Here is a 16,511-nt window from a genome sequence, read left to right as displayed (position 1 = left end):
TGCGCCTTTATAAAACTCTGTGCTCATTTCACTCTCTGATGCAATCTGATCAGAGCCCCATAAACAAAAGTCATTAAACAACACTGGAATCATTAAACAAGAATGAAGAGTGCTGTGTCATGAAGACTTTTACACAACATCCCATAAAGGCACTGTCAAGAGAAACCACGCTGTTTATTATCTTAATGTACTTTTAATGCACTCGCTGCACGGTGATTGAGATTTCACATCACAGCAACGCACCGTCCATACAATCTCCCATTTCGCTCGCTTTACACCTTACTTTCTCTCTCCCACTCGCTTTTGGTTGCTAATGATTCGAGTCACTCCCTGGAGGATGGACCTTTTACAAACAAGCAAGCAAGCAAGTACATGGGCTCCTTGGACAAACTTGTTGTTTTGTTATAACAAGAACTTTATAGGATCCTTTTATCATGTTGACAGCACCATTTTACATTCGTTTACTGAGCAATGGTTAAAAGTATAGAAATTGGACAAGGAAATCCTCAAAAAATTAAATAATACTTCAGCGATCAGTATTGTTATTGTTACCTAAAACAATTAAAAATAATTTTTGGTTATGTAAATAAAACAAATAAATTAAATTTAAACTGGTAAACTTTAACTTAAATTAAAATGACAAATATTGACTTGGCAATTAACTGAAATAAATAGAAGTAAAAGGTTTTTTTTATAAAAATGATAAAAGCACATAACAATTACTAAGAAAATTAAAAAAATTATAAAACTGAGAAATATAAAAATAAAAGCTAATTCTGCTAAAATGAATAAATACTATAATAGTATATAAATAACACTACCATAAAACTGCCAGTAATTGAAACAGCAGATACAACTATTTGCATTTCGTTAAAGGGATAGTTCACCCAAAAATGAAAATTCTGTCCGTATTTACTCGCCCTCATGTTGTTCCAACCCCGTAAGATCTTCGTTCATCTTCGGAACACGAATTAAGATATTTTTGATGAAATCTGAGAGCTGGATCACTCCTCCATAGGCTTCTTCAGGGATTGAAACTTGCCAGCCCCGAAAAGTCATTAAAGATATCGTTAAAATAGTCCAAGTGACTACAGTGGCTCAATCTTAAGTTTATCAAACGACGAGAATACTTTTTGTGCTAAAAAAAACACAAAAAAAACGACTATTTCAACTATTCATTTCCTTCTCTCTGGGCCTCGAGTCAGTTCACTAGTATAATAGCGTAAGCTTTTGTTGTTGTACGTCACACGCATCACACACATGACCAGCGTCGGCCAATAGTGAGCCTACGTGTGACGTAGCTCTACGTTATAAGACTACGTTAACTGACTAGAGGCCCACAGAGAAGGAAATGAAGAGTTGAAATAAAGTCGCTATTTTTGTTTGTTTTTGCGCACAAAAAGTATTCTCTTCGTTTGATAAACTTAAGATTGAGCCACTGTAGTCACTTGGACTATTTTAACGATGTCTTTAATAACTTTTCGAGGCTGGCAAGTTTAAATCCCAGAAGAGGCCTATGGACTAGTAAGGAGGAGTGATCCAGCTCTCAGATTTCATCAAAAACATCTTAATTCGTGTTCCGAAGAGGAACGAAGGTTTTACGGGGTTGGAACAACATGAGGGTGAGTAAATACTGACAGAATTTTCCCAAGAATTCCCAAGAATTTTTGGGTGAACTAACCCTTTAAGGAAACACCAGCACTTAGGAGTCAAATAATCCTGGATATACAACTTCTGATGTTTGAAAACCAATCACCTTTGACTTAATGACATCATCCTAAGTATTCTATCAGCACAGGTCAGTGGGAGATAGATTACACAGCTATAGTGTAGTTCTAAATAGCAAGAGTCTCTACACATTAAGCAGTTGACAATTAATCAACTAGAGAAAGTGTGAGAAAGCTCCCAAGTCATCTGACAGTCATACGTCACCAGGTTATTGATCCAAAACATTTGCAAAGCAGATATTAAAAGCAAAGAAGAATTCTTACTTGATAGGAGCAGTGGGGTTTCCTTGCCGTGCCCGTCTTTGTTCCAGGGTCATGTAGTCCCATTTAAAAACTAGATTCCAATCAAAACCTGGATAAAGATTAGACATTACATTAGGGATGAAGTCTGATTTTAAATGTAGTTTCAATGCCCTGCTCAGCCATGTGTCAGGTAAGGGAATAAGGGAGCAAATTAATGATACGGATTTAATCATTTTGATTCCCAAAATCAAAATATTGCATACCAAAGTGACAAAACTACTGTTTAAAATGTTTTTGTATTGTTTTACATAGTATACAGTAAATAAAGTACTACTTTTTATTTTATTTTTTTACTGTCTGCAGTATGCAGCCCTGTGCTAGCATTCCATTCTGAACATATTCTGAAAGAAGGGAGAAAATGTCAGATGAACACCACTATGATTCATACATTTGGGGAGAAAGTCTGAATGCCAGTTAACCAGCACATAGACCTCTCATTTAACCAGAATATTCTGAAAAAAAGCCCACATAAATAAAATGATATTTATAACCCATGCTGCTTTATAAAAATAGTGAAACCAACATGGATACATCCATTTCCATATTATTTCCTACTGCATCCAGAAGCCTTGGAGCCTCTGGAAGCAGAAAAGCTATTCCACTCAGAGATAGAGAGTCATTATGCCTAAGACCCCCAGACAAAAATCAATCAAATGGTTTTCATTCCAAAAGGGCATTTCCTCTTGTTGAGATTCATCATGCTCTCTCACTCTTTTACACATTGTGCTGCCTTCACGGATTCTCTCTGTATTGCTCTCACTACAAACATCCATTTAAAAATACCACACACACACACTATAGCCCTGCACATGAAATCTAACAAGTGACATCTGCTGTATTATCCTTAAACATGTGCATACTGTACATACATGCATTAATCTAAACTCTGTATAGTGATTTCTCTGTTGTGTTAAAATAAGAGCTGATGAAAAAGATTTACCTCCTTTAAGATCTGCAGATGCCCCCACATACTGGAAATTGTCCATGTTAATGACATCTATGATGGGTGACACAACCCGAGTCTTATCCTGCCGAGAAGAATAAATTATGTGAAGCTTTTCTGACACTACAATGACAGTACAAGCATATGAAAACAGATTTCATCTCACATCTCTTATTCAATCCATTCTTTAAAGATGTTGCAACTGATCGCTGAAAGTCCTGACATATGCTGATCATGGAATTAAGAAATGTGCACTGCACTGCCGTTACGAATCAAGGCAAATCCATCAGAAATACCTAAGAAAATCCCATTAATCTTGTGAGCTTCGCTGACACATTACTGGAGTATTTATAGTCAAGTACCATGAGTTAACACTCCAGAAAAGACAGGCAATCAACTGTACGTGGCAGGCATGGAGATTAAACACTAAATATAAATGTATTGCTCCTCAGACATCTTCCAATATTCATCATGACAATTCTGGGACACCCTGACGAATCAAATCATCCCCACAGTGGCTTTACCTCTGAATTAACAAATTCATTTGTCACAGTGCTGTAATGTTTCCACATGACAATTTTTATATAATTTTCTTATACTAAAGCAATGATAATAAATTGGTAAATTAATAAATTGGTTTAATAGATTAAATATATACTTATATGTTATTATCTTTAGTTAATTGTGAAAGACAAATTGTTTTGCTGAATGAAAACATGCTTTGATTATTTTTAACTTGGTTTTTGCTGTATTTTGACAGTTTGAAAAATAAAAATTTTTAACAATTAAATAATACCAAATATAAGCAATTAAATAATGCACGACTTTCATATGGGTAAAAACTATGCATGTCTACATGTCTTCTATATGTCTAGTGATGGGAAAAGACTTGCATGCCCCGAAATTCAGCATGTAACAAAGGGTTTGTTCTCACACAAAGGAGCCTATTCAGTGAATGGCACCAAAAATGACACCAATTTGTTTTGCAGCATTTTTCTAAATTATACCCCAATGCAAATTTTACCTATAAACAAAATGGTTTTCATAACGAATGGCTTCATAAAGAATCTATAAATAAAAATGAATATCATCAAAACAGAAACCTATTTTTTACCTAAATCGCTGAGCCCTATGAATGAACATTACCTGGAAATTCTATATCTACATCAAGTACTGATATAAAACTGGAAGACCTCAACCTGATGAAGTCCAATGATGAGTGGACGCAACAAGTGGAAAAGTCAATGTCAAAAACCACAGATTCAGTTGGAGTTCCGCTCTTGACCAGATCTGTTCTGAAATTAAGGCAGTATATTTCTGCTGACGCACAGAAATATCAGCTTTCTGCTTATTATACATTTTCAATTATAATAATTATTTTGCTTCAAAATAAATTCTATGTAAAGGTACTTCTCCAGAAGCAGGACAACATTTAATTCATACTTCATGAAATCGTGGAGTTAGTGACCTCGGAAGTACTTCATCATAATGATTATATGATGTGCTTATCTGGGTCATCCAACTGGAAATGAAGACACCTAACAATATAAATGTGGTTGTGAAACTTCTTATTTCATTTATGCATGTAATTTGTACTCTTAGTGTCTTGTTCTTCAACTCACTGTTGAATTTACTGTTTATTTATTTTGTTAGTCAAAAGCCTTGAGGCAATATCAGAGTAATTATGTGTGTCTAGGGACGGAACTGAAACAAATATTTCTTTAAGGTCAGTCTGATCCTGAACCAGACCGGACCTGCACATCCGCCACTGGGGCGTGTTTACTTGCATTCAACACCCTTTTGCACACCCACACCACACACACACACACACACACACACACACACACACACACACACACACACACACACACACTGAGATCTTATCCACACTCTCTACATGCTGTACTAACAGTGTTGAATGGCACTAGTTTCCCTCCATACTTTTCTTTATGACTTGTTTGAAAATTGTTGGCCGTCAACAGCAGGATTGGACTCAAACAAGTATAATGATATGGCATTGCAAACAAAGTTTGTGAGTCAAGACAGCCAGCCAAAGAAAACACAATAACTGCTCATCCACTCTTCTCTTTTATCATCTTGGCCTGAAATTTGCAGCTGCAGTGAGCTGCTAAACATCCGCTGCTGTAATGAGCATGTTTGATTATAGCCTCCAAAAGCAATGGTTAATTTGCCAAATCTGAGAATTGTAAGACCCAACGTTTCTCTGCTCGTTTGTGTGTCAGAAGAAAGAAAGAAAAAAACAGAAAGAAAAACATGGCTGACCTCGGCAACTCTTTCTAGAAGGGGTTCCAACCAGTGTTCATTACACTCGCAGTGGCTGTCAAGGAAGGTCAATACATTGGCCGTGGCTGCATCCGCTCCTCTGACTCGGGATCGCATCAAGCCTGTGAACACACAACACAACACAAGCACACAAACAGGATTGAGTCTCAAAGCACTGATGCAATCTGAACTCTGCAGAAGTTTGTTATCCCTATATCCTAACCTAATGAACTACAACAAGTGTGCAGGGCACCATAATTATAGTCAAAAGTACTGGTACTTTGGTAACAAGTTTGGTAAAAAAGTAATTTTGGAAAAGGTAATGATATGATGCCCATCTTGGTGAGGATTTATGTTTATTATTGGTGAGGTATTAGGTCAGTTATGTCTGAAGGGATTGTTTACAGGTAGACAAAAAAAAAATTTACCTGTTGAACATGAATGCAATATTTTTGTAACGATGTTCCTGAATCTTGAATCGATCTAAAATTAACTTTTATGTTTTCTATTGCTTGTTGTTACATGCTCAGAGGATATGGTGCTCTGTTGTTGTTTTTTTAACTTTCACTTTCTCCCCTATCACCTCTCTGAGTGGTGCTATTGGCTGGTAATGCTATCATGCTGTTGAAACTATGAATCTTTATTTTTCCTTTATTAGTTCTTTTCTCATGTTGTCTTACAACCGACCAGGGAGTGAAAATCACTCGAACTTTCCCATTACTGGACTTTTTCCGTTTATAAGTGCTATAATCGGGTCCCTGCTGCATCTACCAACCCAGAAAAGTTACATAAATGTACATGTGTACATGCAATGTAACCTTATTTCACTATGAGCTTCACCACGGAGTGAAACTTTAGTTCTTTGATACACAAATTACTTGATAGTAAGAACACAAAGAACGTTTGAAAGCAAATACAGAGAGCTTGCTTAGTTGGACTGGAATTGGATTTGAACAAAAGGTTTTGGAAACTAATAAACAAACTGCAGTTTTGGCTACAGAACAGCAGTTTTTGCTTGACAGATATATAAAACACCTTCCAAAAATACACTCCAGCTCAAAACAGATCATTTGCTTTTCTCTACTTTTATTTTCTCCATATTTGCACATATGAAGTATGCAGTGCTTTTAATGAGTTCATGCTGAGGCTGGTCACAATTACTGTAGCAATAGTAAAACTTCAGCTTGTTTTAAGAGATGCCTAGATATTAATAACTACATAAGAGCTGATAGTTAAAGACCCACTCGCTCCTATATATTAACTTGGGTATAGTTTTGTTTAACAGTATTACTGTGATTCAGAGGGTAATAAATCACTCACCCTCTCGACGATCGTTGCGTAGGACTCTGACTTTCTCGATTTTCCCAAGTAAGGCACCATCTTCAGCTGAAAGTCCAGAGAAAACATTCTGTCAGCTCAAGTGATTAGGGCAATACATCTCTTCTATTTTATATGCTGTAGTTAAAATACACAGGAGAAATGTAGTACGATGCCACCTCCTTTATCCAGAAAAGGTCTGCACAATTTTGTAAAAGTCACCATATATTTAGAAAGGGCACATCATATACAGCTGCATATATGACTAAGAGATGCACTTCTTTTTGGTCTTGAAAAACTTTAAAGGCATGAAAGCGTGGGCCAAATTTCTTTGAAATATCCAAGGGAGTGCTGGCAAAGAGAAAAACACGACAAAATGATCAAGGACTTTTCCCCCCAGAAAAACGTACATCCTGAGAAAGCGAAAACACATAAAGGTAAAGAAAAATGAAAGGTCGGAGCAGCATTTCTTATTTCCTGAAAAACACTAATGAATTAGGTCCCTTTTTTTGCTGTAATATTTCCATGTTACAAACGCTTCTAAGTTCAATTAATAGTAGACACGCTGAAATATAATCAGGTGGATTAGTTTATCCTTCCATCTGAATTTCTCGTTGTCTATAGATGACTGAAGAAAAAAAAAGAGCACCGTTTCCCCCACTCTCTGCTACATATTGTAAAAAAAAAAAAACGTATGAAAATCCCATGAGGTTATCCAAATAGAAAAGACCATACTTAAAGGAAATATGCAAAAGCAGGATCACAATCCACAAATGCAAAAACACAGAAGAAATGCGAGGACTAATAAGACCAGTGTCTGTCAGGCTCCCTGCAGCAGAGAGTTATAAAGCAGGGCAGCAGTGCCTTCAGGAGATGGTTCATACAGAGTTCAGACATCTGAAGAGGTCAAACAAGGAGTTTGGTATCCAAAAACAAATTGGGGGGTCGGGAACACGGCTGGTACCTTGATTACACACTTTATACAATCATACAAATCTCAGCTCCACTGTTGCAGTGTTCTGCAATACAGATCTATGATTTATGGTGACAAAGGAACAAGAGTGTGCTATGATAACCTAAAATTTCCTGTACGGGGGTAAAAGCTCAACAAAAATCACAATGAGCAGTAAAAAGATTCTATATGATTATGAGAAATGATCTATGTAGTTCTGTACCATTAAGTTTGATTGAGGGTTAAAGATGAGAACACTTACGGTTGTCGCTGTAGTCATCCACTAAGATGATCTCTTTGACCAGATGAAGAGGACTTTTCTTTAGCACACTGAAGACAGGGAAAGAGAAAGGGTTGAATGGATGAGTATGTTCAGAATAGTATACACTACCATTCTAAATTTGAGTGTTTTTAAGATATAGCAAGAGATTTTTAATAAAGAATCTAATACTCTTAGGCCCTGTTGACAACTGGCATTAAGATCCAGTGTGGTTGATTGGATCACAAGTAGATGAGGGAGACACATACTGTACCCCTTTACACCTGGTGTTTTAATCAGTCACTTTTGGCCTGATTTCTTCAAGGGGAGGGTCTACGGGCGGGTAAATTTATGTTTTTGGCCAAAGTAATGTAAATTTCGATCTAATGGCAATTTATATATGAAAGGGCATGGAGATGAAGGAAAAACACACGGGGAGCTTTCATTTCTGCTCTGATAGCCGCAAGAAAACTCTGAACGCTGTGAGTGTATTTGAAACCAGGAATGGTGCGAGAACATTGTGCTTGGTACATTTTTCATCTTCAAACCAAATTTGGGTCTTTGGCGACCCAGGATCGATGCCGGGTTGGGGACCTAGTAACATTGCCGTGTTCAGTCCCGGGAACGTGCGTTTTGAGAACAAAAGCCATAATCAATTCCGTGTCGTAATGATGGCACTGAAGCCGGGATCGTTCGCTAGCGTGAAACAGTGCGTAATGCGCTAGTTCATGATCGAATCAGAGAAAACAATGCACAAGCGTGGTTTCTCGAGAGAGAAATCGCAGCTCATAAGCAGAGGTGGAAAGTAACGAATTACATTTACTCGCGTTACGTAATTGAGTAGTTTTTTTGTGTACTTCTACTTTTTTAAGTAGTTTTTAAAATCTGTACTTTTACTTTTACTTAAGTACGTTTTGTTTGAAGTATTTTACTTCACTACATTTGAAATCGTATCCGTTACTGAGTAAAAAATAATAATACAAGGGAGAAGAAAAAAAATATCCCACTCCGGAAACTACTGCATTGATTGGTTGAAGGGCGGGAGAACAAACGCGCAAGAAAGGTGACGCAGACCCAGCTGAAGCTGAAAGCGAAGCGCCCTCGAATTCTTATGAAAGCGAATTATGGCCAGTATGAAAATACTTTGTAGAAAAAAGCGTGGTTGTCCTCGAGGATAGATATCCAATTTGCAAAAAATGTGGACGCAAAGTGGCTGCAAAAGGAGGATACATAGGACACCATCCCTGCAGATAAAGGTATGTCCCGATTATAACGTAAGGCCGAATGATTTACGTGATGCAGAGGGAATCCCGGAATCCAGTCATGAAAATGGAATTTACATAACGCAGATGTCACGTAAAACACGCAAAATAATGGATGGATGAATACATGGAAAGTAGAACTGTGCAATAAGTCCAATCACGACATGGTCTGTGATTTAAGCACAAAAATACTACTATGTAAATATATAACCTATTTGTTCTGCTGAGCTGCACCGCTTTGTCTACTAAGTTACTCAAGTACGCGTGACGTTCATGGTGTTTTCAGCGTCTCACAAACAATTTGAGGACATGAATACATGAACATTTCCAGAGCTGCTCTGAGAGAACGCCTAATGAGCATTTTCATCATTTTATTTGAGAAAAACCATTGTCAAATACACTTTGAAACAGGTCTTCACTACAACCTGTCAAAATAAAAGTTCGGTTTTACTACTAGGAGAAATTCTGACAGAAATATATTACTATTGTAGGCATACAATAGAACGTACTTCTCAAAATAATAATAATAATAACAACAATAATAATACATTTTATTTAAACATTATTTAAAGGAATATTTTTTTTTTGTCCATGGTTTAATTTAGTAAATCTGTTTTTGCAGCGCTTCCCCCAAAAATAAAAGGACACAAGTTTAAATTTACATTTGATTACCACCGTTTTTGATTATATATTTGGATTAAATCATAAAAAGAAACATTAATTTTCTGAATAAAATACATTTCATAGGACTATATTATTCTTAAACATTTTAATAAATTATTCATGTTAAAAATAAGTTGTTAATCTAATTCATTATCAATTATTGAATTTAATTGTTTGGACATGTTTTATTGAAATTTTAATAAACAAAACAAACAAATGGTTTCAAGTTTGTTATAGTGAAAGCATTTGTTCAACCAAAAAAAATGTAATTTTAACTGATGATAATAATAATAACCATAATTTAATAATACCGTTTATTTATTTAATAATTGATTAATACTGTAAACCATGATATTTTCTGAGATGTTATCATACTGTGAAAATCTCAATGCTACACAGGGGATTCCCCCACCCCACCCCGCTGTTAAAAAAGTTACTCAGTAACTTTTACTCTGAGTAAATTTTAAATGAGCTACTTTTTACTTTTACTTGAGTAGATTTTTAGACCGGTAATTTTACTTGTACTTAAGTAAAATTTCATTGAAGTAGTAGTACTTTTACTTGAGTAGAATATTTTATTACTCTTTCCACCTCTGCTCATAAGCAAACTATAGACACTGCTGAGACATTACATGTCACATCGATGTCACGTGTCTTTACGGGATTTTACGGGTTGTGTGTGAACGCACTCTCTGATTCCGGAAAATTACTGGCAGTGTGAATGAACCAAAGTCAAACGAACCCGGGTCAAACCCCATGTCACTTTATCCGTGTATTTTCCGGAATCTCTGTGTGAAAGGGGCTTATGAAAGCAATCCGGTCGAATGCGTTTTCGACTACCTCTGAAAGTGGTAGAAAGTGCCCAAGCTAAAAACTTTAGACCCCGCTTTTACACCTGTTTTTAGTGTCGTCCACTTCTGATCAGATTGAACAAAACGCATCTTAATACCAGGTGTAAACAGGGCCTTATTCAGCAAGGACTCTGTAAAATTTATCAAAAGTTACAGTAAAGACTTTAATAAATGCAAAGACTTTTAATAAATGCTGTTCTTTTGAATTTTCTAATCAACGAATCCTGAATATAGAATGTATTACAGTTTCCACAAAAATATTAAACAGCACAATTTATCAAATAAATGCAGCATTGAACATAAGAGACTTCTTTCAAAAACCTGACATCATCTTATCAACCCTAAACTTTTGACTAGTAGTGTCCTTAAAAGAACTACTTCATTACTGACGGTCTACTTAATTTAAAAACATGAAGTAATGTAATGTTTACTTGATTAAGAAATACTTAAAGGCTAGGCTGCATGTCACGGTTTACATGCATTTCTTAATATTTCAATTTAATATTTTAAAGAAAGTATTCAATAACTTTTGCTGTGGTATTGCAATTAGTAACAGAAACAGTGAAATTTCACTGGTATTGGCAACCAAATTTTGGTATGGTGAAAATCCTACATCATAGTCCATTAAACATTGATTATCCCACCTGATCACAGTGCGCAGCAGAGCTGAACGGGCCTCGTTGTGGAAAGTGATAACCACACTGGACGGAGGAAGATCTGTCCTCCACTGTTTGTGACGACAGCTGAGAGAGAGGAAAAGAACATTAAGATAAAGTTAGAAAATAAAACACCATTTCCTTTCAGTGCAAGGAATTTTATACACTGCAAAAAAAGTCACATTGAGTCAAGTTGATACAACTCAAAATATAAATTGAAAATGGCGGCATTTGGATTGAAGGGAAGCACTACAAAGCGAAACCCCATTGTCACACTACACCTGAATGAAGTCTCACACCCTCAGAGGAGCTCAAAGCCCACAATAATTTAATGCTTCTCTGAGACTGTGATGGAAAGGAGGTCATGCATGCTTAAACTCTCTGGACTCTCTGGACTTAAACTCTCTGGACTTTCCAAACATGCACGCACACACACAAACACACACACACACCAAAGGTTTCAGCCACACACACCCACACCGTTTATACCCCGGAGGTTTTAATTTGACAGCCGCGGAGCTAATCCTCGGGTTTTCTAGCACGTCTCATCGAGGATAAGAGTGCACAAAGCTTCTTCTGCACTGATGCCATCGATTTTGTGGCCACTGGATTCCTGGCAGGGGAATGAGGGTCAATTCCTCCTACACTTCTGTTAAACAACAGGTCAGGGTTGAGAGCCCACCATCAGAGACTCAAAATTGACTTCAGCAAAGGGATGAGATTACTGTCAGCCCCAACACTAATACTACACATCATCTCTAATTCCATCTCTAATTCCTAATTTTCCCAACTTTATCAATCTTTGCATTGAAAAAGTATAGGCGATTAGCCTTTTCTACCATTTTAGACTTTTGGACTTGCACACATTTCTAGCACTGTTTGCTGGAGGTCTCGAGAGGAATAACTGTGCAGTAGGCCATTAATAGAATGGAGGCTTTGACTAGAAGACAAGCACTTTTTAGAGCATATCCCATTGGCACACTTCCCTCCACTGGCCTCCAACCACCCAGCATGGCACCAAATAAACTCAAATACCGCCAGTGTTACAGCTCAAGTCAATAGCTAATAGAATAAACGTTCTGGTTTCAGTGTGCTGAATTACTGCTACTATGTTTTAAGATTTTAAAGGGGTCCTATTATGCTTTTTCAACTTTAGTTAGTCTCTAATGTTGCTGTTTGAGCATAAAAGATCTGCAAGGTTAAAAATCTCAAAGTCCACTCCAAAGGGAGATATTTTATTTCACAGAACCCCCTTTTCAAGAACTACAATTTTTCCAGATCTTATGAAATCATAATGTTCCCCACGGCATACGCAAAAAAAAGTGTTGATTACTGTTTGAATCGCCATAGTTTTCAGACAAATATAAAACAAAACATACCACTCTGAAACATCCTGTGAAGGCCGGGGTTGCATAGTCTGTGAATGAATAGTCCGTTCTGCACGATCCTCTTGTTTGTTTACATTATTATTAAGTCTAAATCAGGCTTGCATTGGTTTGAAATCTGAATGAGTGGAGCTCGGTTATGAAGGGGCCCGAACACATGCTAAGCGGTGTCAATCAAAGCACACTGGGCCAGCTAACCAATCACAGCATATTTCGTATTTCTGAAGGAGGGGCTTCATCGAAACCGCACGCTCGCCCAGACTGGGGAGAGAGGAGCTGTAATAATGCAAAAATATGTGAAAAATTATGCGTTTTTGACCAATCAAGCATGAAAACATATTCGAGTACACCCCAAAAACAAAATCAAGATTTTGTAAAGATGCATAACAGGACCCCTTTAATTAATTATATATATTGATTAGTTCATTTAAGTAATTGATAATTCAAATACATTTAAAACAACTGCATTGAACAATAATATGGCATGACTACTTTTAAATTGGTATTTGTAGAAATTATTTTTAACAACTTATGCTCACCACATGATTCAGAAATCATTCTAAGGTGATGATTTGCTGCTCAATTGTTAGTTTAATAGTTTAATTGTCAATTTAGTTTAATAATTTAGCACCAATAAATATTACAATATTTTTTTCAGGATTCTTTGACAAATAGAAAGTTCAATAAGCAGCATTTAATTTAAAAATGGATTTTTTTGGTAACATTATACTGTACATAACATAATACATAACACTTTACTGTTATTTTGATAAATTAATTCCATTCTTGATGAATAAAAATTTATTTGGAATGTTAGTGCATCACGGTATCCATACCATGTTATTAGCATTGATAATAAAAAAAATCATCATATAACACTGTAATGATGCTGAAAATTCAGCTTTGCCATCACAGGAATAAATTACATTTTAAAATATATTCATAATATTACTGTTTTTACTGTATTTTTGAACAAATAAATGCAGCCTTAGTAAGCATAAGACACTTCTTTAAAATAAATAAAAAAAGAAAATCTTTATTACAAAGTGTTTTCTTTCTAAATGTATATAAAAATATCATATGAAATTATTTTGCACTTGCTGCGCATTTTTTGGGCCAGTGTCAATTTTTTTTTTACATTTATTTATAATATTTATTTATTCATGTAAGGAAGATACTCTGTCTGTATTAATTAAAAAAATGGACTGAATGAGAAACAAAGATACAGGCATGAGCAGAAAGGTATCATTCATTAATTGATTGGGCAAGCAGGTCTATTTTTTAATTAGAGCAGTGGTGCGGTCTGAAAACCGGACACGGGACACAGCCTCAGCGAGACCACTATTCCCGCCAAAAACATTTCCAATAAGACACATGGCCTGCTGCCATCAGAGGAACCAAAACAGAAGCAAAGTCTCTCAGGAGTAAACAAAAAGCATGTGTTCCTCATTACCAGCTTACATAAGTGTGTAACAGGGATTTAAGATTAGTGTTCTTCATTCCTTCAGTTCTGGGTAAATTTACTAGAAGGTAATGGTGCAAAAATGTTTAGGGGAAATTCTGTAACTCCATTTTTGTGAGAAGATACAAAAGGTTGGCATTCCAGCAAGCAAACTATAACGCTCTGACCTTTAAAAAGGTCTTGTGGCCATTTTAAACCCAAGGTTTGTGCGTTCTGTGTTGAAGGTGACTACTGCATTGGGAACGCAGCTTACATGCTGCAGGGATGGTGAAAGGGCAGCGATAAGAAGACTTCTAACAAGCAAAATAATGTCATCTGCAGCATCAGCAGCTCTCCAGGAGGAAAACTGACTGACATATAGTGACAAGACGTTTACAAGAAACTGCACAGAGCAACTATGGTCAAGCCAAACACATTTACAGCATCAAACCTAGACACATCTTCCACTGCTTATGAGAATAAAAGGACCCATGCGCTTTAAAAGGGGACACCGCAGCACAAACAGTCTTCAAATCCAAAGAAGAGCAAACAAAATTCTCAGATATTAAAGCATTCCTTTAGAAATCTGTATGGTGTTAAATACGCTCCCACACATCCAGTTTTGTATGTAATGCCTGTAAGACTGCAGAAACCATTAAATGATCTAATATGACAGAAAGCTTAAATACGTTTATTTTAGATGTCATTACAATTGGTTTAAATAAATAAACATACATAAATACATTTTACATGTAAATATTTATCTATTTTATATACCCTACCATTCAAAAGTTTGGATGCAGTAGGATTTAAAAAAAATAATATATATTTTCTTTATTCAGCAAGTATGCATTAAACTAATTAAAAACTGACCATAAAAGACATTTATAATGTTACTAAATATTTCCATTCAAATAAATGCTTTTCTCTTGAATTTACTATTCATCAAACAATAGAAGAAACATAGTTTCCAAAAATATTAAAATAATATTATTTTAATATAAAAATGAGCAATATTAACAATAATAATAATAAAAATAAAAAGAATTACAACTGAAAAGACATCAAGTATAATAGTATTTCAAAATATTACTGTTTTTGGTGTATTTTTAATCAAATAAAATGTAGCCTTGGTGAGCATAACGCCATGTCCTACAGACCTGATGCAATAAGACGTAACCAGATGACAAAAATCAATCAAACATCACAGCCAATCAGAAGAGCATGTGGACGTGCTCTATGCAACCGCACTGCACTTGCAACCAAATGTAGAAGTAAATCCTCAAATTCGTAAATTTTACACCATTTTAACATTATTATACAATCTTTGTCATAGAACACACTTGTTTGTTCATATTGAGTTCACAGTTTGAACGTTTTTGTTTTATTTATTTTCAAGATTTGAGGTGAATTATTATACTATTGTCGCTTTTGGAATGGCTATAAAGGGCACACACACAATGATATTCAAACTCGCACATTAGATGCTTTGAGATTATCATATTTTGTTGTTAGACTTGGTGTTGTTGTTTTTCCAGCAGCGACGTTGCAGAAAAAATAGATAGTTTCAAAAACAGAATCGGCGCGCATCGCCGTCGTGGCTGGTTTGGACAGAAACTGTTTAACATGGAAAAGATACCTTTTATCATGTGTCTGGTCAAGACACGGTGTAATAGACATTAAAAAAACACATACCAATCCAAACGTTTTAACAGCAGTGTATGTCAATCAAAGACATGAGTTCTTGAGCTTGATTCTTAAAGGAATTGCCCCTGCAGCTAATGTTCATTTCATAATAACCCACCTCTCAGGAAGAGATGAGAAGTAGTGTCTGGGAAATCATACCAGAATATGATCTGAACATCTTGATCTTGCTCGATTCAGGTCAAACGTGATGTTTTCAAACACACATCCATTTACAATGCAATTTGAACACTGTCCAACCTAACTGCAGTCAACAACGTTTGAGAGCCGTGCCAGTAACATCCCTTGCCAAATGACTAAAACAAACATCCAGCTGACGTGAGATTACAATGTCCAAGAATAAACCTATGTACTCAACACCATTTCCCCTCCTCACATTTGGAGGCCAAGTATTGGAGACCACTTTGAAAAGGTTGGGATTTAAAATCCCATTTCAATCTGGAAAAAGTTGTGATTTTGAAAAATGCAAAACGAAGAAACGTTGTCAAGTAAAAGGAGTAGGAAATATTTCAGATCCTGCACTATTTGTAGTTCACTAATCAAGTAATCAAATTTGTGCTATTGATAATGTGACTTATTAAAGACGGTCAGATGTTCTTTCTTCTATCGAAGATCAAATGTTTTTTAGATCATGGAGAACATGTTCATCAGGGTTTATACAACTTGTAATGTACAACAAAATTTGTAAATCACAATGCACCTTTAGCCTTTATTTCCATATTTATCCAGTGTTTTCCCTTTCTAGTGTTGCATTCATAGTGCTTT

At 35.9% G+C, this 16,511-nt stretch overlaps 1 protein-coding gene across 4 annotated transcripts in view; it reads right to left on the bottom strand.

Annotated features, from left to right (window-relative positions):
• Positions 1 to 16,511, bottom strand: part of galnt2 (UDP-N-acetyl-alpha-D-galactosamine:polypeptide N-acetylgalactosaminyltransferase 2) — an 81,313-nt gene that overhangs the window by 11,020 nt on the left and 53,782 nt on the right. For all 4 annotated transcript variants that reach the window (XM_077237106.1, XM_077237109.1, XM_077237107.1 and 1 more), the window contains exons 4-9: positions 11,205 to 11,303; positions 7,788 to 7,855; positions 6,577 to 6,642; positions 5,257 to 5,378; positions 2,971 to 3,058; positions 1,992 to 2,079 (exon numbers count right to left, since the gene is read on the bottom strand). In XM_077237106.1, coding sequence (XP_077093221.1) covers positions 1,992 to 2,079; positions 2,971 to 3,058; positions 5,257 to 5,378; positions 6,577 to 6,642; positions 7,788 to 7,855; positions 11,205 to 11,303 — 531 coding nt within the window. The remainder of the gene's footprint in view (positions 1 to 1,991; positions 2,080 to 2,970; positions 3,059 to 5,256; positions 5,379 to 6,576; positions 6,643 to 7,787; positions 7,856 to 11,204; positions 11,304 to 16,511) is intronic.

This window comes from Siphateles boraxobius, unplaced genomic scaffold (assembly GCF_051911475.1).
Source record: "Siphateles boraxobius isolate OS27281-9 unplaced genomic scaffold, OSU_SipBor_1 20, whole genome shotgun sequence".
In the NCBI taxonomy this organism is placed as follows: domain Eukaryota; kingdom Metazoa; phylum Chordata; class Actinopteri; order Cypriniformes; family Leuciscidae; genus Siphateles; species Siphateles boraxobius.
This window is presented reverse-complemented; position numbering and strand designations above follow the sequence as displayed.